This window comes from Ovis canadensis, chromosome 14, assembly GCF_042477335.2.
Source record: "Ovis canadensis isolate MfBH-ARS-UI-01 breed Bighorn chromosome 14, ARS-UI_OviCan_v2, whole genome shotgun sequence".
Taxonomy (NCBI): Eukaryota; Metazoa; Chordata; class Mammalia; order Artiodactyla; family Bovidae; genus Ovis; species Ovis canadensis.
The window spans coordinates 72,034,256-72,060,293 of NC_091258.1; the positions used below are offsets into that span (position 1 = coordinate 72,034,256).

Below are 26,038 nucleotides of genomic sequence, written 5' to 3' on the forward strand. Positions count from 1 at the left end.
CAAACTCTGTCTTCAAGTCAGTTCCATCTAATGGCTCACCTACTTGACAAACCAGTATGTTATACTCAGATATTGTTCCCCTAATCTATGTAAACAAAACTATTTGTATGGTAATCCACCCTTCTACAAGATTCAAGTTAATCATTTTATGGCCCGGGATGAATCCTCTAGTGTCAAGATTATCCCAAAATGCATCTTATGGGTGAGGGGCCTGGTGCCATTCTGAGTTTTAAGACATTCTTTTCTTTCATTAACAGACTGTTAGTGACTGTATAACATCCAGCTGAAGACTGGCAGGGGGGTACTCTTTCTGCCCCTTTCTGATGCCTATGTCAGAAGCTTTCTCTATCTCCTTTATACTTTAATAAAACTTTATTACACAAAAGCTCTGAGCAATCAAGCCTCGTCTCTGGCCCCGTATTGAATTCTTCTTCTCTGGAGGCCAAAAATCCTGGCGTCTTTGTGTCGTTCAACAACAACCTTTCACTATCATATTTTAGTAGTGTGTTGTTTAGTCTCTATGTGTTTGTCTCTTTGCAGATTTATATCTGAGGTAAGTCTCTTGCAGGAAACATAGTGAAGGAACTCGTTTTTTGTTTTTAATCCAGTCAGGTGCTGGAACAGAAACCCTGTGGGTCGGGCCCAAGGTGAATCTCTTTCTTCTAAGCATGTGTTTTTCCTCTCCACACAGTGGGTCCGTTTCCCCAGAGGAAGAAGACCTCTGAATCAATTGGGAACCATGGGCAGACAGGGGTCTGATGCTCTGCCTATGTAGGTGCCAATGGCTGTGCTGTCGCAGCCTCAAGTGCAAGTTCCCATTGTCCTTCCCAGTTGAAGACCGCTCCCTGTCTTTGCAGCCCCCACCCTGTTATGGAGCTGCTCTTTACAGCTTGCAGGAGCTCTGTCCCAGAACCAGGTTGCTCTGCGTCCTTTGGTGAAGTCTTCTCTCTGGTTGTAGGCGCCTAGATCCAATGACATGGATTGAGTTGGGCAGAAGCATTTGCTGTGTTCAGGCTGGGCACATGAGTAGGTGGTAGGTGGTAGGTGGTCGTGGGAAACTCTGCAGCCACTAGATCAGACCTCTCTGTCTTGTCTGGGCAGAAAGTCCCTTGTGTCTCTAAACTTTCCCCATCCTCTGTCACTCCTGCACTGTTGTGAAACTGCTCCTCAAGGTAGGCCACTCTTTGCATGTGATATCAGGGAATGAGCTGTAGTGAAATAGCTGTCATATGATCTCCAGGCTGCTTCTGGGGGGTTGCTTGAATTAACACCAGCAGTGGCTGCCACTGCTCCACCCAGGCTCTGCTCTGGCTGTGGGTTACCTCTGTGTCCCTCCGTCAACTCTTCCCTCACAGTGACTGCTCCAGATACAGTGCAATGGAGGGAGGAGGACTGGTGTGTTCGTTTCCCTGGGGCTGGGGTGTGTGGTGAGTTGGTTGTGGGAAAACAGCAGCTACTTGAGTAGACCTCTGTCTTCCCTGCCCCATGGGCTAATCAATGTGTGCTCCTCGTGAGCATAGTCCTACCTTCCTATAGCTCTTCTTCTCATCCCAGCCCTCCTCCCACCAGACAATGTGGCTTGTATCAAACACACAGGACCCTAGGACTGGGGTACCCAATCTGTGGCTCAAACTACTCCCTCGCCAAGGTATCCATTTCTCTAAGTTGTCAGCCATGGGTACAGTTCCTGGCTCGATTGCCCAAGGATAGATCATATATTGGAACACAAAACAAATCCCAACAAGTTTAAGTAGAAATCACATATATCCTATATTCCACTCACAATGGTATGAAATGAAAAAGCCATCTTTGAGAAGAGAACTAGAAAAGTAAGAGGGGAGTTTACAGCAATATGGGCCCACCTAAAGAAAGAAGGAATATCTCGAATAACATTCTAGCCATACACCTAAAGAAACTAGAAAAAGAGGAACAAAAAGCCCAAAGTCAGGAGAATGAAGGAAATGATAAAATCAGTGTGGAAATAAATAAAACAGAGACTAAAAATACAGTAGAAAAGATCCATCAGGGCCTTCCCTGGTGTTCCAGGAGCTAAGTCCATTGGGACTCCATGCTCCCTGTGCAGGGGACCTGGGTGTGATCCATGGTCCGGGATCTTGACAGTACATGTGACAACTAAGATTTCACATGCCGAAACTAAAGATACCGAGGGCCACAACTAAGACACAGTGCACCCAGATAAATAAATAAATATTTTTTAAAAGACCAATCAAACTAAGAATGGGTTCTTTGAAAAGGTAAACAAAATTGAGAAACCTTTAATTAGACTCACTTTTAAAAAAGAGAGAGAGAAGGTTCTGATCCATAAATCATGAAACAAGAAGAAAAAGAGCAATACTTACACAAGAATACAAATAATTGTGACAATATTGTGAACATCTATCTATGCCATCAAACTTGGACAGACCAGAAGAAATGGATCCATTTTTAGAATCATACAACCTGAATCATGAAGTAGAAAAGCTGACTAGACTGATCACTCATCCAGTGCTTGAAATAGTAATAGAAAACTTCCCCAAACAAAAGTTCAGGACCAGATGGCTTCACAGGTGAATTCTACCAAACATTCAAAGAGTTAATACCGATGCTTCCCAAGCACTTCCAAAAAAACTGAAGAGTAGAGAATGCTTCTTACCTCATTTTATGAGGCCAACATCATTCTGATATCAAAAGCACCAAATGGCAGTAGCCAGGGATTCAGCCTGAAGGGGTGGGCGGTGTCAGTGAGAGAAACAGGCAGCCTCTCAGTTTTCTTGGACTGCCTGTTTATTTCAAGCTCATGATTCTCTTTTATACTTTTACAAAAGCATTAGGTCAGAGGTTTGATATTTTTAGTTCCCAGAGACCCAGATTTATTTTTCTCCAAAAATCATTGTTACCCCTCAAAAGGAGTTTCTTCCTCAGCGATTCTCTGATCTACTTTTTCTCATGTGTCCTTGTGAATACACTGTAACTCATGCTAATGTCTGGGCCGCATTACCACATTGCTCAGTTTAATGCTTATCTTTTTAAGTCCTGTTTGCCCCTAGTATCCTAAGCTCAACTATTTCTTAGAAAGGGCTTCTAGCTAATAATATCTCTAAAGTCCCTAATTTCTATAAGTTATAGTAGAATATTGTAACATTACAGCAATCCTTAAATCTTTAGCTTCTAACTATTTTAATTATTCCTAAGCCCTACATTTAGCAAACTCCTTTGCCATAAACACTTTTCTCACAAATAGGCTTCAGATAGGAATCCCTCCCATGGTCTCAAGCTGCGGCCTCTGTGCTCACCCTGGAGCACTCTTTTGTAAAAGTCCTTGAACAAATGTCAGTGATTACCTTTATGAAGGCTTTATGCCTTCTCCTGCTCCTCTCAAAAACATCAAGCACCTTAATATTCTCTTCAGTCAACTCAGCCAAGGAAAGGAAAAAACAAGTCAGAATCACAAAGCCTAACTCCTTCATTCTGGGTCCATGCCTATGGAACAAAGGGAGGGGGTTTAGGGCCGTGCCTCCATTTTGTCAGTAATGCCTAACGTGGCTCCCGACATACTTGTAGGAAGGAGGAGCTGGAAATGAAGGACGTGGCAGAGGACCCATTCATTAATTCCACAATTTGTCATCTAATCATAGCTTCCCTGGTAGCTCAGCTGGTAAAGAATCCACCTGCAATGCAAGAAACCCCCGTATAATTCCTGGGTCAGGAAGATCAGCTGGAGAAGAGAGAAGCTATCCACTCCAGTATTCGTGGGCTTCCCTGGTGACTCAGATGATAAAGAATCTGCCTGCAATGCAGGAGACGTGGATTCGATCCCTGGGTTGGGGAGATCCCCTGGAGAAGGGAACGACTGCCCAATCCTGTATTCTGGCCTGGAGAATTCCATGGAGAGAGGAGCCTGGCAGTCTACAGTCCATGGGGTCTCAAAGAGTTGGCTACGACTGGGCAACTGTCACTTCACTTCATATCTGACACATTGTTTTGTTTTGTTTTTTAATTTATTCTACTGATATGTAGTGCTGATTTACAGTATGGTGTTAGTGTCTGCTGTACTACAAAGTGACTGAGTGACTTTTTTTCATATTCTTTCCCACCATGGCTTATCACAAGATATTAACTATAGTTCCATGTGCTATGCAGTAGGACATTGTTCTTGATACATTCTGTATTTAATAATTTTCATCTAATAATCTCAAACTCCCAATCCATCCTTCCCCCACCTTCCCTCTTGGGAAGCACAATTCTGTTTTCCATGTCTGTGAGTCTGTTGTTTTTCATAGGTAAGTTCATTTGTGTCATGTTTTCGCTCACTCAGTTGCTTCAGTCATGTTGAACCCTTCAGACTGCAACCTAGCAGATTTCTCTGTCCATGAGGATTCTCCAGGCAAGAATACTGGAGTGGGTTGCCATGCACTACTCAGGGAATCTTCTTGACCCAAGTAGTGGATCAAACTTGGATGGAACCCATGTCTTTTTATGTCTCCTTCATTGGCAGGAGGGTTCTTTACCACTAGTACCACCTGGGAAGCCCCAGTATTTTAGTTTTGATACATAAATGATATCACGTGGTATTTGTCATTCTCTTTCTGGCTTACTCCCCTTAGTATGATCATCTCTAACTCTATCCATGTTGCTGCAAGTGGCATTATTTCATTCTTTTTATGGCTGAGTTGTATTGCATTGTATACATATACCACATAGTATTTAATCAGTCAGGGTTACTTTCTAATTTCAGGCAGGGGAAAAATATCTTGCTTATTTAAAATACCCTCAAAACTGTTTTAAAAGCACATACAGTAAAGGAAGAAAGCTAAAATTTTGAGGAAACAACTCAACAGCATTCTCCCTCTTCCTCCACAATATCAGTCATAGGAAGTGAACTCGCAGGGTCAGGAAGGAGAGGCTGTTTACTAGTGTCCAGTGATGCAGGTGTTGGGGAGTGATGTCAGCTCATCGTGATCAAAGGCCGCTGTGTTATTCAATATTTGCTATACCTCGAGGTGATGGAATTCCAACTGAGCTGTTTCAAATCCTGAAAGATGATGCTGTGAAAGTGCTGCACTCAATATGCCAGCAAATTTGGAAAACCCAGCAGTGGCCACAGGACTGGAAAAGGTCAGTTTTCATTCCAATCGCAAAGAAAGGCAATGCCAAAGAATGCTCAAACTACCACACAATTGCACTCATCTCACATGCTAGTAAAGTAATGCTCTCCAAGCCAGGCTTCAGCAATACGTGAACCGTGAACTCCCTGACGTTCAAGCTGGTTTTAGAAAAGGCAGAGGAACCAGAGATCAAATTGCCAACATCCGCTGGAACATCAAAAGAGCAAGAGAGTTCCAGAAAAACATCTATTTCTGCTTTATTGACTATGCCAAAGCCTTTGACTGTGTGGATCACAATAAACTGTGGAAATTCTGAAAGAGATGGGAATACCAGACCACCTGACCTGCCTCTTGAGAAACCTGTATGCAGGTCAGGAAGCAACAATTAGAACTGGACATGGAACAACAGACTGGTTCCAAATAGGAAAAGCAGTACGTCAAGGCTGTATATTGTCACCCTGCTTATTTAATTTATATGCAGAGTACATCATGAGAAACGCTGGGGTGGAAGAAACACAAACTGGAATCAAGATTGCTGGGAGAAATATCAATAACCTCAGATATGCAGATGACACCAGCCTTATGGCAGAAAGTGAAGAGGAACTCAAAAGCCTCTTGATGAAAGTGAAAGAGGAGAGTGAAAAAGTTGGCTTAAAGCTCAACATTCAGAAACCGAAGATCATGGCGTCCGGTCCCATCACTTCATGGGAAATAGATGGGAAAACAGTGGAAACAGTGTCAGACTTTATTTTGGGGGGTTCCAAAATCACTGCAGATGCTGACTGCAGCCATGAAATTAAAAGACGTTTGCTCCTTGGAAGAAAAATTATGACCAACCTAGATAGCATATTCAGAAGCAGAGACATTACTTTGCCGACTAAGGTCGGTCTAGTCAAGGCTATGGTTTTTCCAGTGGTCTGTCTGGATGTGAGAGTTGGACTGTGAAGAAGGCTGAGTGCTGAAGAATTGATACTTTTGAACTGTGGTGTTGGAGAAGACTCTTGAGAGTCCCTTGGACTGTAAGGAGATCCAACCAGTCCATTCTGAAGGAGATCAACCCTGGGATTTCTTTGGAAGGAATGATGCTAAAGCTGAAACTCCAGTACTTTGGCCACCTGATGCGAAGAGTTGACTCATTGGAATAAACTCTGATGCTGGGAGGGATTGGGGGCAGGAGGAGAAGGGGACGACAGAGGATGAGATGGCTGGATGGCATCACTCGGATGGCTGGCTGGATGACTCGATGGACGTGAGTCTCAGTGAACTCCGGAAGATGATGATGGACAGGGAGGGCTGGCGTGCTGCGATTCATGGGGTCGCAAAGAGTCGGACACAACTGAGCAACTGAACTGAACTGAAAGAAATTCTATGCCTCTCTACTGATATGATGAAAACACATTTATGTGTTCTGGTACTTCTGAAAAATACTATTTTAAATGCAGATATATGAGTCCTTAAACCCTTTCAGCTTTACTGTAACCGATTCAACAGTATGTGAACTGTGAACTTCCAGACGTTCAATCTGGATTTAGAAAAGGCAGAGGAAGCAGAGATCAAATTGCCAACATCCACTGGATCGTCAAGAAAGCAGGAGAGTTCCAGAAAAACATCTACTTCTGCTTTATTGACTGTGCCAAAACCTTTGACTGTGTGGATCACAACAAACTGTGGAAGATTCTTAAAGAATGGGAATACCAGACCACCTGACCTGCCTCCTGAGAAATCTGTATGCAGGTCAAGAAGAAACAGTGAGAGCTGGACATGAAACAACAGACTGGTTCCAAATCGAGAAAGGAGTATGTCAAGGGTGTATATTGTCACCCTGCATATTTAACTTAAATGCAGAGTGAAATGCTGGGCTGGATGGAGCACAAGCTGGAATCAAGGTGGCAGGGAGAAATATCAATAACCTCAGATATGCAGATGACACCACCCTTATGGCAGAAAGCAAAGAACTAAAGAGCCTCTTAATGAAAGTGAAAGAGGAGAGTGAAAAAGTTGGCTTAAAGCTCAACATTTAGAAAACTAAGAGCATGGCATCTGGTCCCATCACTTCATGACAAATAGATGGGGAAACAGTGGAAACAGTGTCAGACTTTATTTTGGGGGGCTCCAAAATCACTGCAGATGGTGATTGCAGCCATGAAATTGAAAGACGCTTACTCCTTGGAAGAAAAGTTATGAGCAACCTAGACAGTATATTCAAAAGCAGAGACATTACTTTGCCAACTAAGGTCCGTCTAGTCAAGGCTATGATTTTTTTCTATGGTCATGTATGGATGTGAGAGTTGGACTGTGAAGAAGGCTGAGTGCCAAAGAATTGATGCTTTTGAACTGTGGTGTTAGAGAAGACTCTTGAGAGTCCCTTGGACTGCAAGGAGATCCAACCAGTCCATTCTGAAGGAGATCAACCCTGGGATTTCTTTGGAAGGAATGATGCTAAAGCTGAAACTCCAGTACTTTGGCCACCTCATGAGAAGAGTTGACTCATTGGAAAAGACTGTGATGCTGGGAGGGATTGGGGGCAGGAGGAGAAGGGGGCGACCGAGGATGAGATGGCTGGATGGCATCATGGACTCGAGGGACAGGAGTCTGAGTGAGCTCCAGGAGATGGTGATGGACAGGGAGGGCTGGCGTGCTGTGATTCATGGGGTCGCAAAGAGTCGGACACGACAGAGCGACTGAACTGAACTGAATGAATTGATTCCAGATAGGGAATTTCCCCCAATTATCTGTGAGCCCAATGTAATTAGTTCAGTTCAGTTGCTCAGTCACGTCCAACTCTTTGTGACCCTACGGACTGCAGCCTGCCAAGCTGCCCTGTCCAGCACCAACTGCCAGAGCTTGCTCAAACTCATGTCCATCAAGCTGGTGATGCCATCCAAGCATCTCATCCTTTCGTCCCCTTCTCCTGCCTTCAATCCTTCACAGCATCAGGGTCTTTTCCAATGAGTCCAATCTTTGCATCATGTGGCCAAAGTATTGGTGCTTCAGCTTCAGCATCAGTCCTTCTAGTGAATATTCAGGACTGATTTCCATTAGGACTGACTGGTCTGATCTCTGTGCAGTTCAAGGAATTCTCAAGAGTCTTCTCAAACACCACAGTTCAAAAGCATCAATTCTTCTGTGCTCTGCTTTCTTTATGGTCCAACTCTCACATCCACACATCACTACAGGAGAAATCATAGCTTTGACTAGATGGACCTTTGTCAGCAAAGTAATGTCTCTGCTTTTTAATATGCTATCTAAGTCGATCATAACTTTTCTTCAAAGGATCTAGCATCTTTTAACTTCATGGCTGCATGACCATCTGCAGTGACTTTGGAGCCCAAGGAAATAAATTTTGTCACTGTTTCCATTGTTTTCCCATCTATTTGACATGAAGTAGGGGGACCAGATGCCATGATCTTTGTGTTTTGAATCTTGAGTTTAAAGCCAGTTTTTTCACTCTCCTCTTTCACATTCATCCAGAGGTTCTATAGTCCTAGAGTTCTATAGTTCTTCACTTTCTGCCATAAGGGTGGTGTCATCTGCATATCTGAAGTTATTGACATTTCTCCTGGCAATCTTGATACCAGCTTGTGCTTCATCCATCCTGGCATTTCGCATGATGTAGTCTGCATATACGTTAAGTAGGCAGGGTGACAATATACAGCCTTGACGTACTTCATTTCCAATTTGGAGCCAGTCCATGGTTCCATGTCCATTCTAACAGTTGTTTCTTGACTTGCATGCAGATTTCACAGGAGGCAGGTCAGGTGGTCTGGTACTCTCATCTCTTGAAGAATTTTCCAGTATATTGTGATCCAGACAGTCAAAGGCTTTGTTGTATCCAATAAAGCAGAAGTAGATGTTTTTCTGGAACTCTCTTGCTTTTTCGATGATCCAGCAGATGTTGGTAATTTATCTCTGGTTCCTCTGCCTTTGCTAAATTCAGCTTGTACATCTGGAAGTTCTTGGTTCACATACTGTTGAAGCGTGGCTTGGAGAATTTTGAGCATTACTTTGCTAGCATGTGAGATGAGTGCAATTGTGTGGTAGTTTGAACATTCTTTGGCATTGTCTTTCTTTGGGATTGGAATGAAAACGGACCTTTTCCAGTCCTGTGGCCACTGCTGAGTTTTCCAAAGTTGCTGGCGTATTGAGTGCAGCACGTTCACAGCATCATCTTTTAGGACTTGAAATAGCTTATCTGGAATTCCATCACTTCCACTAGCTTTGTTCGTCGTGATGCCTTCTAAGACCCATTTGACTTCAGACTTCAGGATGTCTGGCTCTAGGTGAGTGTGAATGATCACACCATGGTGGTTATCTAGGTCATGAGATTTTTTTGTATAGTCTTCTGTGTCTTCCTGCTACCTCTTCTTAATATCTTTTGCTTCTTTTAGGTCCATATCATTTCTGTCCTTTATTGTGCCCATCTCTGCATGAAATGTTCCCTTGGTATCTCCAATTTTCTTGAAAAGATATCTAGTCTTTCTCATTCTATTGGTTTCCTCTATTTCTTTGCATTGATCACTGAGGAAGGCTTTCTTATCTCTCCTTGTTATTCCCTGGAAGTCTGTATTCAGATGGGTATATCTTTCCTTTTCTCCTTTTCCTTTATTGTCTCTTTTTTTCTTAGCTAATTGTAAGGCCTCCTCAGACAATCATTTTGTCTTTTTGCATTTCTTTTTCTTGGGGGTGGTCTTGAACACTGCCTCCTGTACAATGTCACCAACCTCTGTCCACAGTTCTTCAGGCATTCTGTCTATCAGATCTAATCACGTGTATGTTTGTCACTTCCACTGTATTATTGTAAGGGATTTGATTTAGGTTATACCTGAATGGTCTAGTGGTTTTCCCTACTTTCTTCAATTTCAGTCTGTATTTGGCAATAAGGAGTTCATGATATGAGGCACAGTCAGCTCCTGGTCTTGTTTTTGCTGACTATATACAGCCTCTCCATCTTTGGCTGCAAAGAATATAATCAATCTGATTTTGGTGTTGACCATCTGGTGATGTCCATCTGGTGTAACATAGTCTCTTGTGGTGTTGAAATAGGGTGTTTGCTATGACCAGTGCGTTTCTTGGTAAAACTCTGTTAGCCTTTGCCCTGCTTCATTTTGTACTCCAAGGCCAAACTTGCCTGTTACTCCAGGTATCTCTTGATTTCCTATTTTTGTATTCCAATCCCCTATGATAAAAAGGATGTCTTTTTTTGGTGTTAGTTCTAGAAGGTCTTGTAGGTCTTCATAGAACCGTTCAACTTCAGCTCCTTCAGCGTTGCTGGTTGGGGCGTCGACCTGGATTCCTGTGATACTGAATGCTTTGCTTTGGAAATGAACAGAAATAATTCTGTCATTTTTGAGATTATACTCAAATACTGCATTTTGGACTCTTTTGTTAACCATGAGGGTTACCCCATTTCTTCTAAGGGATTCTTGCACATAGTAGTACATATAATGGTCATCTGAATTAAATTCACTCGTTCCAGCGCATTTTAGTTCACTGATTCCTAAAATGTCGATGTTCACTCCTCCCATCTCCTATTTGACCACTTCCAAAGTGAAAGGAACTAAAAAGTCTCTTGATGAAAGTGAAAGAGGAGAGTGAAAAAGTTGGCTTAAAGCTCAACATTCAGAAAACGAAGATCATGGCGTCCGGTCCCATCACTATATGGGAAATAGATGGGGAAACAGTGTAAACAGGGTCAGACTTTATTTTTTGGGGCTCCAAAATCACTGCAGATGGTTATTGCAGCCATGAAATTAAAAGACGCTTACTCCTTGGAAGAAAAGTTATGAGCAACCCAGATAGCATATTCAGAAGCAGAGACATTCCTTTGCCGACTAAGGTCCGTCTAGTCAAGGCTATGGTTTTTCCAGTAGTCATATATGGATGTGAGAGTTGGACTGTGAAGAAGGCTGAGTGCCAAAGAATGGATGCCTTTGAACTGTGGTGTTGGAGAAGACTCTTGAGAGTCCCTTGGACTGCAAGGAAATCCAACCAGTCCATTCTGAAGGAGATCAACCCTGGGATTTCTTTGGAAGGAATGATGCTAAAGCTGAAACTCCAGTACTTTGGCCACCTCATGCGAAGAGTTGACTCATTGGAAAAGACTCTGATGCTGGGAGGGATTGGGGGCAGGAGGAGAAGGGGACGACAGAGGATGAGATGGCTGGATGGCATCACTGACTCTATGGACACGAGTCTGAGTGAACTCCAGGAGTTGATGATGGATAGGGAGGCCTGGCATGCTGTGATTCATGGGGTAGCAGAGTTGGACATGACTGAGTGACTGAACTGAATTGAACTGAACTGAATGTACCTTGATTCATGGATCTAACATTCCAGGTTCTTATGCAATATTGTTCTTTGCAGCATTGGACTTTACTTCCATCACCAGTCACATTCACAACTGGGCTTTGTTTTCTCTTTGGCTCCTTGTCTTCATTCTTTCTCGAGTTATTTCTCCACTCTTCTCCGGTAGCTGGACAGCCTCATGTAAATCAGTGAACTCAAATCACACCTTCACACCATACACAAAAATAAACTCAACATGGCTCCAAGAGTTAAACAGAAGACATGACACCATAAAACTGCTAGAAGAAAACATAGGCAAAACTTTCTCCAATGTAAATTGCAGGATCACCCTTGGAAGTCCCAGGATCAAACAGACAGACTCTTACAGTTTGTATTACATTTTAGGTCTGCCTTCATAAAATACAAAAGCCTGGGAGGTTTAAACATAGACAGTTTTCACAGTTTTTCACAGAGTTTTTCACAGTTCTGGAGGTTAGAAGTACATGATCAAGTTGTCTGTGTGTTTGCTTTTTGTGAAGCCTCCTACTTACATTTCAGATTGTCTTTTAATTTTGCACTGATGCACTGGTTTTTAGTGGCATATTGTTTCATCTCCAGGATGGTCCTGAATTAAGTATCTGATAAAATCACCAAGCCATCAGATCTAGGTGCTTTTATTTTATAACTATTTTCAAACCCTCTCTCTTTTTTCTATTTTTTGTTCTGCACCCAATTCTTATCACAGGGTTCGATAATAATAAAGAATATTTTCCTACAAAATTTCCATAATAATTGGCTTTGGATTATGAAAATGAGTCTAAATTGATAAAAGTTGTGCCAGTGGTTCCTATCATGAGTTCTTGATGATGTCCCTCTTTTTCTTTTGTCTCTTTGAATATACTTTCCAGGTATTTTGTCTCATTCCATCTCTTTACCAATACTTTCATTGACGGTTCCATTCAATGGTTGAAGGTGAGGAAAGTACTAGTATTGGCAGAGATGCATCTCAGGGAAGTGAAGAATCCAGAAGGATGCAAATGGTTTGTGTCAGTCCCTAATGTGTGTGATTTCAGCATTTCTTCCTCATGAGACCATCACCTTCAGGGATCATGGCAAAGAAAATGCCTCTCAAGGACAGCCAGTTGTCTCCAAAGTGTGCTAACTAGAAACTTGTAATTGTTTCCAGTAATTAGCAACTGAGAGAAAAGTTTCCAGAAATGTTCTCAGCTCCCAGGCCTGCACTCCCATCGCTGCTGCAGGTGAAATGATAATTGCAGTTTTGACAGGATGGGAGGGGAGGACAGCGTCTCAGACCCGTTTATCACGGTCTGGCTGCCTCCCTCTCACACACAGACTGGGTATAGTGGCCATCCCACTGAGCCCTTGTCCTGCCAGCTGGCAGGTATGTTCTTGTACTTTTGTCTGAGCAGCAGAGCCTGTGGGAGAAAGGCATATCGAGATTCTGGGTAAGTGATCAGATCAGAAACAGACACAAACACCAATTTGTTGACATTCTAACAAATCTAGTATGTCAGTTTATGAAAGACACAAGAATACATGCTTTACAAGTGCTAAATTGTGCCTCTGTATCTTGTATGTAATGTCAATTGCAAATATTAATTCTTTGCTAATATATTCACTGGGCTCAGGCAACAACATACTGGTTCAGTATGTGATTGGACAATAATTTTGTTTTGTCTTAAACTGTTTTATCACATGCTAGTGTTTATGCCCTAAGGTTTATTGCCTGCATATGATTATTCAAACATTTCTGTAATGTATATTATTTTAGTTGTGTTTCTATCATAGGAACAAAAGAGTCTTTCTGTAGCCATCCTCACAGTGAAGCATTCTCATCTTCATGACATTGCCTTGTCCTGAGGCAGGTTCCTGCTGTATTCTACTGCCAGCAATGATGTTCAGGTATTAAGATGCTAAGACTTTATCCATAATACGTGGTATCATAGAATAAAGCTTTACAAATAAATGGAATCACATTATATGAAAATTACAAAATACCACATGTCTACAATCTAGAGTTGTGAAATCAAAATCAAATATAGATCTGGTTTATTATATGCTTGCAACTAACTAGCTGTTTGGCATGGCTGCTGATCAGTGCACTCTTTTTTTTGTCTTTGGCCGTGCATCAAAGTTCATGGAATCTTAGATCCTGGACCAGGGATTCAACCTGGACCCTCTGCGATGGAAGGCAGAGTCTTAATCATTTAAGCACCTGGGAAGTTCCTCAAACCACTGTCCAATGGGATTCAGTCTTCACTCTGCAGTAAGAAGCAGATTTGACAAATACCTAACCTGTCTGGGTAGAGGTTACACTCCTCTGTATAACTAAGGTCCCTTCAGTTCCTGCCTAATAAATTTGTGAAGAAGAAGTGATCACATGAGTATCTTCAGTAATTAATTTTACATGTTAGTTCTCTTAAATGTTATACATAGAACCCTTTAAAGGCTGCTGGTAACAGAAAACACAAGAAGCAAATATTTCCAAGTGGGAACTATCGTTAAGTGGAGAATATTGGATTGCAGTTGACACGATGCATGTCGCCCATGCCTCATATTCCCACGCAGGACATTCTAACTCACAAGTACCAACGACTGTAAACTGAGAGGATGGCCGGCAGCTTGTTCATAATAGGCATGATCATCTTAACACAGACCGTGGTTGGAATCCTGGGGAATTTCTCACTCCTTTGCAGTTATATCATCCTTCACGCCACGGGTTACAGGTTAAGGTCCACAGATTTGATCCTTAAGCACCTGATTGTGGCCAACTCCTTGGTCCTCCTCTGTAAAGGGGTCCCCCAGACAATGGCAGTGTTTGGGTGGAAGCATATCCGCAGTGATTTTGGCTGCAAACTTCTCTTCTTTCTGCACAGAGTGGGGAGGGGAGTGTCCATCGGTAGCATCTGCCTCTTGAGTGTCTTTCAGGTGATCACAATCAGTCCCCGGAGCTCCAGGTGGGCAGTGCTGAAAGTAACAGCTCCCAAGTACATGGTTCTCTCTCTGTTCCTGTGTTGGATCCTGCAAATGTTGGTAAATGTAATTTTTCTTTTCCATATAACCGGCAAATGGAGTGACAAAAACATCACAAAGGAAAAAGATTTTGGCTACTGTTCTTCTGGTCTTACTGACAAAACTCAACACGCCTTGCATGCAGCATTGCTATTATTCCCTGATGTTTTATGTTTGGGGCTCACACTCTGGGCTGGCAGCTCCATGGTTCTCATCCTGTACAGACATAAGCAGCAGGTCCAGCACATTCGTAGGACCGATACCTCCTCCAGGTCCTCCCCTGAGTCCAGAGCTACTAAAACCATCCTTCTCCTGGGGAGCACCTTTGTCTACTTTTATATTCTTTCCTCCATCTGTCAAGTTCTTTTGGCTCTTTTTGATCAGCCCAGCCGGTTCCTTGTGGATATCACTATAATCATTGCAGCATGCTTCCCTACTGTCAGCCCCTTTCTGCTCATGAGCCACAACTCCAGTGTACAAAGGCTCTACTTAGCCTGGATAAGGAATGCAAAGTCCTTACTGTTATGAGAAAAGTGTGAATTTTATTTATTTCTATAATGAGCCATTGCCAGCTCATTTATTCACCCTCAGAATCCTAATTTAAATTTTGAATCTCAATATTATACCAGACATGCCAAGCATCTTTTTAATATAAAGACCAATTGAAATATATTGTCATGAAATATGAATATATCAATGAAGTTTTCTTGTAGAAAAGGAGTTCAGATTTATGCAATAAACAACAGGTCTTGAAATAATCTGCATATTATGAAGTGTTCAAATGTGTTACTTTCAGTCTAACAAAATGAATTTCCCAGAAATGAAGTAGGTATGGAATTATAGATAAAAGCATACATGAAAATGGATCAGTGTGTACAGTAGTCAGAAATAAAACTGAAAAAAATAATGTTCTCACAGAGTAAAGAATACCCTGGTTAGCACTTGAAGGTAAGATCAGGTAAGAGTTTGGGAGCCAGTTACAAATTTATAAGTATTTATTAGAAAGAGTCTTGCAGGGAGATTAGCACATTAAAATATTTTCATGTAGAAATGAGCAGTTTGAAGTGAGGTACAATGAAAAACACACCGAAAGAAAACTATATTTCAGCAGATTTTTAAAACTGAAACATATTTGACATATAACATTGTGTAAATTTAAAGTGTAAGATTTGGTAACTTGTTACACATAAATATTGTAATATGACTGCCATTCAGTTCAGTTCAGTTCAGTCTCTCAGTCATGTCCAAATCTTTGTGACACCATGAATTGTAGCAGGCCAGGCCTCCCTGTCCATCACCAACTCCCGGAGTTCAGCATGCCAGGCCTCCCTGTCCATCACCAACTCTCGGAGTTCCCTCAAACACATCCATCGAGTCGGTGATGCCATCCAGCCATCTCATCCTCTGTCACCCCCTTTCCCTCCTGCCCCCAATCCCTCCGAGCATCAGAGTCTTTTCCAACGAGTCAACTTTTCACATGGCGAGGCCAAAGTACTGGAGTTCCAGCTTTAGCATCATTCCTTCCAAAGAACACCCAGGGCTGATCTCCTTATGAATGGACTGTTTGGATCTCTTTGCAGTCCAAGGGACTCTCAAGAGTCTTCTCCAACACCACAGTTCAAAAGCATCAATTCTTCAGTGCTCAGCTTTCTTCACAGTCCAGCTCTCACATCCATACATGACTAGTGGAAAAACCATAGCCTTGACTAGACGGACCTTAGTCGGCAAAGTAACATCTCTGCTTTTGAATATACTATCTAGGTTGGTCATAACTTTCCTTCCAAGGAGTAAGCGTCTTTTAATTTCGTGGCTGGATCATCGAAAAAACAAGAGAGTTCCAGAAAAGCAACTATTTCTGCTTTGTTGACTATGCCAAAGCCTTTGACTGTGTGGATCACAATAAATTGTGGAAAATTCTGAAAGAGATGGGAATACCAGACCACCTGACCTGCCTCTTGAGAAACCTATATGCAGGTCAGGAAGCAACAGTTAGATCTGGACATGGAACAACAGACTGGTTCCAAATAGGAAAAGGAGTACATCAAGGCTGTATATTGTCACCCTGCTTATTTAACTTATATGCAGAGTACATCATGAGAAACGCTGCGCTGGAAGAAACACAAGCTGGAATCAAGATTGCCGGGAGAAATATCAATAACCTCAGATATGCAGATGACACCACCCTTATGGCAGAAAGTGAAGAGGAACTAAAAAGCCTCTTGATGAGAGTGAAAGAGGAGAGTGAAAAAGTTGGCTTAAAGCTCAACATTCAGAAAGCGAAGATCATGGCATCTGGTCCCATCACTTCATGGGAAATAGATGGGGAAACAGTGGAACTGTCAGACTTTATTTTTTTGGGCTCCAAATTCACTGCAGATGACTGCCATTACAACCACATATCACAATGCATGTTTTCTTTTTGTCAAATTTTTCATTGAATTATAGTTGATTTACAGTATTATAGTAGTGGCAGAGGTACAACATTGTGGTTAAATATATAGGTTATACTTTGTTTAAAGTTATGAACTATTGGCTATATTCCGTGTACTGTAAAGTATGTCCTTGTAGTTTATTTATTTTATACATAGCAGTGTGTACTTCTAAATCTTTACTCTGTCTTGCCCCTTCCCACTTTCTCTCCCCACTGGTAAACACTAGTTTATTCTCTATATATGAGTCTTTTTCTACATCATTATTTTCATCCATTTGAACTACCTTTAGATTCCATATCTCAAGTGATAGTATACAGTATTTATCTTTCTCTGTCTGACTTAATTCACTAAACAGAATGATTTCCAGGTCCATCTATGTTAGAAGCAGCAAAATTTTATTCTTAAGGGGTGAGGAATATTCCACATTGTGTGTGTGTGTTTGTGTGTGTGTACTGAATTTATTAGTTGGTTTTCTGGTGGAGATATTATGGTTTTACATATAAAGGATCATTTCTCTGCAGTAGTGACAGTTTTACCTCTTCTCTTATGCGTTCAGTACCTGTTATCACTGTTTTGTCCAATTGCTGTGGCTAGACTTCACTTTCACTTTTCACTTTCATGCATTGGAAAGGCAATGGCAACCCACTCCAGTACTCCTGCCTGGAAAATCCCATGGACTGAGGAGCCTGATAGGCTGCAGTCCATGGGGTCTCGAAGAGTCAGACACGACTGAGCGACTTCACTTTCACTTTTCACTTTCATGCATTGGAGAAGGAAATGGTAACCCACTCCAGTATTCTTGCCTGGATAATCCCAGGGACAGGAGAGCCTGGCGGGCTGCCATCTATGGGGTGGCACAGAGTCGGAAATGACTGAAGCGACTTAGCAGCAGCAGCAGCAGGACTTCCAACGCTGTGTTAAGCCAGAGTGGCTAGAGTAAGCATTCTTCTCTTGTTTCTGATTTTTAAGGAAAAAGCATTCGGATATCTACCTCTGAGTATGATGTTAGCTGTGGGTTTGTCATAAATGGGCTTTATTATGCTGAGATGTATTTTCTCTCTACCCATTTTTCTGAGAGTTTTTTTTACTATGAATGGATGTTAGACTTTGTCAATGCTTTTTCTACATCTATTGACATAATCATGTGTTAATCCTTCCTTTTTTAAAATGTGATATATCCCATGGATTGATTTGTGGATTTTTAATCCTTGCATCTCTGGAAAAATGCTACTTGATAATCATTTATAATAGTTTTTATAGATTGTTGAATTTTGTCTGCTAATATTTTGTTGAAAAATTTTCAACCATATTCAGAGAAAATACACTATAATTTTCTTTTCTGTACTTTTGTTTTCTTTTTGTCTTTTTCTAGTACTGATATCAGTGTAAAGGTAACTTGATAGAATAAATTTGGAAGTGTTCCCTCCTTTTCAATTTTTTGGAATAGTTTAAGAACGATAGATGTTATTTTAAAAAATGTTTTACAGGATCCCTTGTGATGCCATCAGGTCCTGGACATTGTTTGCTGGGAGGTTTTGATTACTGACTGATTTCAGTACTCATCATCAGTTTGTTTAGATTGTCTATTTCTTCCTGATTCAGTCATAGAGACTGTTTCTAGAAATATGGTCAGTTAAGTGGGTTTGGGTTTCTTCTTTAGATTTTTCTCGTATATTTGTAGTAGCCCTGTATTGATGTAAAGTTTTCTCTTACAACTGTGTTCACTGTGTTCCATCAATTTTGGAAAGTTGTGCTTTTATTCTCATTTGTCTTCTGGTAATTTCTGATTTACTCTTGATATCTTTTTTGAATCTATCATTTTTTTAGTAGTGTGTTTTATCTCTATGTGTTTGTTCTTTTCCTATTTTTCTTTCTGTACTTGATATCCAGTTTCAAAAAGTGCTTGATATGATTTCTATCCACTGAAATTTGTTAAGACTTGTTTTGTGGCTTAGCACATGATACATCCTGGAGAACATTTCACTTTAAAAGAACGTGTCTTCTATTGTTTTTCGATGTAAAATCCTAGAGATATCTACTAAATTCAGCTAGTCTGTTGCACCACATAAGATCTCTGTTGCCTTACCAATTTTCTATCTGGATGATGTGTCCATTAACGTAACTGGGGTGTTAACATCCCATACTATTTTTGTATTATTGTCAATTTCTACCATGATGAGTATAGCTATTTGCTTTATACTTTTAGTTACTCCTTGTATTGGGTTCAGCATGGCAAACAGTGGAAACAGTGGCTGACTTTATTTTTCTGGGCTCCAAAATCACTGCAGATGGTAATTGCAGTCATGAAACTAAAAGACGCTTACTCCTTGGAAGGAACGTTATGACCAACCTAGACAGCATATTAAAAAGCAGAGACATTCCTTTGCCAACAAAGGTCCATCTAACCAAGGCTATGGTTTTTCCAGTGGCCATGTATGGATGTGAGAGTTGGACTATAAAGAAAGCTGAGTGCTGAAGAATTGATGCTTTTGAACTGTGGTGTTGGAGAAGACTCTTGGGAGAATATCTGTGATTGCAGCTTTTTCCTTTTCAGCACCTTGACTATATCATGCAGTTCCCTTCTGGCCTCCAGAGTTTCTGCAGAGATATCAACTGATAGTCTTTTGGGGATTCCCTCATAGATGACTCTTTGTTTTTCTGTTGCTGCCTTTTGAATTCTCTCATTTTTAATTTTTGACTTTTAAATTATGGTATTTCTTGGATGATATGTGTAGGTCTGTTTCAGTTCATCTTTTCCAACTCTCTGTGCTTCCTGCATCTGAATATATGTTTTCTTCCTCAAGTTTGATAAATTTTAAGCCATATTTTCTCAAATACATCTTCCATCCTCATCCCTCTCTTCTTTTTTTTTTTTTGAGTTTAGCTTTATTTATTTATTTTTTTCATACTTTTACATTTTTATTTTTACTTTATTTTGCTTTACAATACTCTTATAGTTTGAATCCCTGATGGCTCAGATGGTAGAGAACCTGCCTGCAGTGTGGGAGACCTGGCTTCGATCCCTGGAGCGGGAAGATCCCCTGGAGATGGGAATGGTAACCCACTGCAGTATTCTTGCCTGGAGAATTCCATGGACAGAGGCTATAGTCCAGGGGTCACAAAGAGTCGGACACGACTAAGCAACCAACACTTTCACTTTCACTGTTGACGTTATCTCAGAGATCTCTTTTTTATAATTTATTTTTTAATTGGAGTCTAATTGCTTTATACTGTTGTGTTGGATTCTGCTGTATATCAATATGAGTCAGCCATAGGTATACACATGTCCCCTCCCTCTTTAAACTTCCTCCCATCTCCCAGCGTATCCCACCCCTCTAGGTTGTTAAAGAGCTCCAGGCTGGATTCCCTGAACTATACAGTAATTTCCCACTTGCTATCTATGTTACATATGGCAGTGTATATCTGTTAGTGCTACACCCTCAATTTGTTCCACCTGTTCCTTTGTTCCATGCTGTGTCCATAAGGTCTGTTCTCAGAGATCTCTTGAGTTGCTATCATTTTGAAAATTGTCCTTCTTTCTATTCTTATTGGGTAATTTTCATTATTGTATCTTCCAGATCATGTGTGCATTCTTCTGTATCACCTAGTCTGCTCTCTATCCCTTCTATGTGTATTTTCTTTCAGCTATTTTTCATTTCTAATATTTTTAAAAATATATTTTCCAGTTCCTAGTTAAAATATTCAGTATTTGCATCACTTTCCCCCTTTCATTCAGTTCATATATTTTTAAAAAAATTTTTTCTGATAACTTGTTGATTTATTATTTGTTTTTCAGGAGTTGTTCTGCTGGTCTGTCAGTTGCGAGTAGTTCTTTTGCCTTTTAATTTTGCTTATTTTCTCTGCATCAATGAATTTACATAAAACAGTTGCCTAAGAGTGGCCCTGAGGAGATATGTGGAGGGCCCATATGTACCTGGTGTGTGCCTGTTGCCTTCGGTGGTCGAGCTGGATGTGAGGCGGATGCAGGTCTCCTCTTTTCTCAGGAGTGTGCTGGCAGTTATTACCTTGGTAGGGGGTTTGGTTGGAGATGGTAGAGCTGGAATTGCTGCTGATTTGAGACATTACTTCCTCTCTGCTCAGTGAATGTCACCATTCTATTGGCAGTGGTGTCTGATCCTAAGGTGCTGGAACCCTTTGGGTCTGATCCAAGATGAATCTCTTCCTTCTAAGTATGTTTTTCCTCTCCACACAGTGGATCCATTTCCCCAGATGAAGGAGAGTGCTGAATCAGTTTGGGCCCATGGTCAAATCCATTAAGTTTACTAATCAGTTGATGTCAAAAGAGGGAATTTTCCTGGGTTATTTGGTGGCCCCCATGTAATTACGCAAACGCTTAAAAGAAAAGGAAACCAGTGAACTGTGTTAGAAAATAAAATCAGAGATTTAAAATGTGTGTGTGTAGTTTCTCAGCCTTTGAGATCCCATGGACTGTAACCCGCCAGGCTCCTCTGTCCATGGGGACTCTCCAGGCAAGAATACTGGAGTGGTTTGCCATACCCTCCTCCTGGGGATCTTCCCAACCTAGGGATCAAACCAGGTCTCCCTGATTGCAGGCAGATTCTTTACCATCTAAGCCACCAGGGAAGCCCAAGAATACTGAAGTAGGTATCCTATCCATTCTCCAGGGGAGAATTCCCAACCAAGGAATTGAACTGGGGTCTCATGCATTACAGGAGATGACAGCATTTATTGGAAATACTGTTTTGTATGGAGATTAGTACACTCAAGTATTTTCATGTAGAAATGACCAGATTTAAGTGAAGTGCAACAAAAGGAGATCAAAAAGAAAATTATACTCCAATAATAATTAAAAACAAAAAATACACTTCAGCTGATTTTTAAAATTAAATGTATTTGACATATAGCATTGTATAAATGTATAAGTGTACAAGATGGTAATATATTTAGGTATTGTATTATGATTGCCATTTTAGCCATAGTTAGCACCTCTATTGGGCTTCCCTCGTGGCTCAGAGGTTAAAGCGTCTACCTGCAATGCGTTCGATCCCTGGTTAGGGAAGATCCCCTGGAGAAGGAAATGGCAACCCACTCCAATATTCTTGCCTGGAGAATCCCATGGAGGAAGGAGCCTGGTAGGCTACAGTCCGTGGGGTTGCAAAGAGTCAGACACGACTGAGCTACTTCGTATTAGTCCTTTTAAATTTAAGTTTTTTCTATATAGTTGTATTTGATTTACAGTTTAGTTTTATGAATGCAGCATTGTGATTTAGTGTTATATTTAGATTCTAAATTCTAAATCTTTACAGTACCTTGTTCCACCCTTTTTTTCTTTCCCCAGTGGCAACAGTTAGCTTCTTCCCTGTATCTGAGTCTCTTTCTGTTTAGTTGTATTCATTCATTTCTGTTTTATATTTTAGGTTTCACATATAAGTCATAGCATACAGTATTTGTCTTTGACTTATTGCACTAAGCTTACTAGCTTCCATGTCTATCCTTGTTGTTGCAAATGGCAAAATATAATTCTTTTGTGACTGACTGATATACCAGTGTGTGTATTTCTGTGTGTGTCTGTGTGTGTGTACAATATCTTTATCCATTCACTTCTCAGTGAGTTAGTATTTTCATTTTCTTTGGATGTATATTATTGTTGTTCAGTCACTCAGTCATGTCTGACTCTTTGTGACCTCATGGACTGCAGCACACCAGGCATCCCTGTCCTTCACCATCTCCCGGAGTTTGCTCAAACTCATGTCCATCGTGTCAGTGATGCCATCCAACCATCTCATCCTCTGTCATCCCCTTCTACTCCTACCTTCAATCTTTCCCAGCATCAGGGTCTTCTTTAATGTATCAGCTCTTCGCATCAGGTGGCCAAAGTATACTCAGGCATATAGTTGCTGCTTGACATGGTAGTTCTTTTTAGGTATTTGAGGACACTCCATACTGCTTTCCAAAAGAGGCTGCACAAATTTCCATTCCTTTCCACAGTGTACTAAAGTTCTCCTTTCTCCACATCCTCACCAACATTTGTTATGTGTGACCTTTTTGATGATATCCATTCTGATGGATGTGGGGTGATATATAACTGTGGTATTGTCTGCATTTCTCTAATGGATAATGATGTTGAGCATCTTTCCATGTGCCTGTGGGCCATCTGCACGTCTTCTTTGGAATAATGTTTATTGAGGTTTTCCACCCATTTTCTACCACATTGCTTTTGATTTTAGTATTGAGTTGTATGAACTGCGCATACATTTGACTATTAACTCCTTATCTGTCACGTTCTTGGAAACTATTTTATCTGATTCAGGATGTTATCTTCTTTTGTCAATGACTTCCTTTTATGTGCAAAAGATTTTTTTAATTTAAATTTATTTATTTTAATTGGAGGCTAATTACTTTACAATATTGTATTGGTTTTGCCATACATCAACATAAATCCATCACGGGTGTACACGTGTTCCCAATCCTGAACCCCCCCCTCCCACCTCCCTCCCCATGCCATCCCTCTGGGTCATCCCAGTGCACCAGCCCCAAGCATCCTGTATCCTGCATCGAACCTAGACTGGCGATTCCTTTCTTATATTATACATGTTTCAATGCCATTCTCCCAAATCATCCCACCCTCTCCCTCTCCCACAGAGTCCAAAAGACTGTTCTATACATCTGTGTCTCTTATGCTGTCTTGCATATAGGGTTATCATTACCATCTCTCTAAATTCCATATATATGCGTTAGTATACTGTATTGGTGTTTTTCTTTCTGGCTTACTTCACTCTGTATAATCGGCTCCAGTTTCATCCACCTCATTAGTTAGGTCTCATTTTTGAAATGTAGTATTGGAGAAGACTCTTGAGAGTCACTTGGACTGCAAGGAGATCAAACCAATCAATCCTAAAGGAAATCAGTTCTGAATATTCATTGGAAGAACTGATGCTAAAGCTGAAATTCCAGCACTTTGGCCACCTGATGTGAAGAACTAGCTCATTATAAAAGACCTTGATGCTGGGAAAGATTAAAGGCAAGAGGAGAAGGGGATGACAGGCAATGAGATGGTTCGATGGCATCACTGACTCAATGGACATGAGTTTGAGCAAGCTCCAGGAATTGGTGATGGACAGGGAAGCCTGGTATGCTGTAGTCCATGGGGTCACAAAGAGTCAGACACGACTGAGCAACTGAACTGAACTGAGGTCTCATTTGTTTATTTTTGCTTTTGTTTCCTTTGCTTTAGAAGACAGACTCCCAAAAACATTGCTACCTTTTATGACAAAAAGTGTTCTGGATATATTTCCTTCTAGGGATTGTGTTTATTCTTGTATACACTTTGAGAAAATATTCAGATAATTTCATTCTTTTACACATAGCAGGCCAGTATCACTTTTTTAAATTTGTTTTTGATTGGAGGATAATTGCTTTACATTGTTGTGTTAGTTAGTGCTGTGTGCTGCACAACAGCATGAATCAGCCATAAGTATACTCATAACCCCTCCCTATTAACCTCTCTCAGGCCTACAATTCCACCCCCCATTACACTTCTGGAAGAGACTATCTTTTCTCCAGTATATAGTCCTGCCTTCTTTGTCATAGATTAAATGGCCAATAGGACATGGATTTATTTTTGGGCTCTCTGTTCTATTCCAGTTTTCTATGTGTTTGTTTTTGTGCCAGGTGGATACTGTACTGATGACTGTAGCTTTGTAGTATAGTCTGAAATCAAGGAGCCTGTTTCCTCTATTTTCTTCTTTTTTTGAAAGCAGACATATAATGTGTGAACCAAATTACAATAATGAGATTGAATAAGATGGACATTCTCATTACCAAAACAAGAAATCAGAAAGAAGAAACAAATCATCTGTCCAAAGCAGCTAAAAATCCTAGGAAGGTAAATTTCATCAGATTTTAAAGTTTGAAAAATAGCCTATTTGTCTCAATGTTCTGTCCCTGGGCTGTCTGTTTACAACCTCACCTCTCAAATACCCAGTAGCCATGAGCACATGAACAGTGCATGTTGTCTTTCATCACACCATTCACTAACAAAAGCAGCTGCTGCTCTGTGGAGTAATGGTTGAAGCTGGGACCAAGACAGAACAGGATATATATATATCTATATATTATTCCTGGAGTATCATATAGAACTAGAAAATTTTATTATTTTGTTTTTTATTCATTCAGTCATGTCCAACTATTCTGTGACCCCACAGACAGTAGCCAACCCGGCTTCTTTCTTCTGGGGTTTCCCAGGTAAGAATACTTAAGTGGTTTGCCATTTCCTCCTCCAAGGGATCTTCCCAACCCAAGGACTGAACCTGCATCTCCTGCATTGGCAGGCAGATTCCTTACCACTGAGCCACTAGGGAAGCCCACTGCTGCTGCTGCTGCTGAGTCACTTCAGTCATGTCCAACTCTGTGCGACCCCATAGACGGCAGCCCACCAGGCTCCCCCGTCCCTGGGATTCTCTAGGCAAGAACACTGGAATGGGTTGCCATTTCCTTCTCAAAAGCATGAAAGTGAAAAGTGAAAGTGAAGTCTCTCAGTCATGTCCAACTCCTAGAGACCCCATGGACTGCAGCTTACCAGGCTCCTCCGTCCATGCGATTTGCCAGGCAAGAGTACTGGAGTGGGGTGCCACTCTCAGTTCAGTTCAGTTGCTCAGTCGTGTCCAACTCTTTGCAACCCCATGAATCACAGCACGCCAGGCCTCCCTGTCCATCACCAACTCCCAGAGTTCACTCAGACTTGCATCCATCGAGTCAGTGATGCCACCCAGCCATCTCATCCTCGGTCGTCCCCTTCTCCTCCTACCTCCAATCCCTCCCAGCATCACAGTCTTTTCCAATGAGTCAACTCTTCTCATGAGGTGGCCAAACTACTGGAGCTTCAGCTTTAACATCATTCCTTCCAAAGAAATCCCAGGGATCCCAATGGACTGGTTGGATCTCCTTGCAGTCCAAGAGACTCTCAAGAGTCTTCTCCAACACCACAGTTCAAAAGCATCAATTCTTTGGCGCTCAACCTTCTTCACAGTCCAACTCTCACATCCATACATGACCACAGGAAAAACCCTAGCCTTGACTAGACGGACCTTAGTCGGCAAAGTAATGTCTCTGCTTTTGAATATACTATGTAGGTTGCTCATGACTTTTCTTCCCAGGAGTAAGTGTCTTTTAATTTCATGGCTGCAGTCACCATCTGCAGTG

The 26,038-nt window shown here is 41.2% G+C and overlaps 1 protein-coding gene across 1 annotated transcript; it reads left to right on the forward strand.

The window, feature by feature from the left end:
• Positions 1-14,021: 14,021 nt before the first annotated feature.
• On the forward strand, positions 14,022-14,951 carry LOC138419606 (vomeronasal type-1 receptor 4-like). The gene has a single exon (XM_069552460.1). It carries the CDS (start codon positions 14,022-14,024, stop codon positions 14,949-14,951), a length of 930 nt encoding a protein of 309 aa, XP_069408561.1.
• Positions 14,952-26,038: the final 11,087 nt, after the last annotated feature.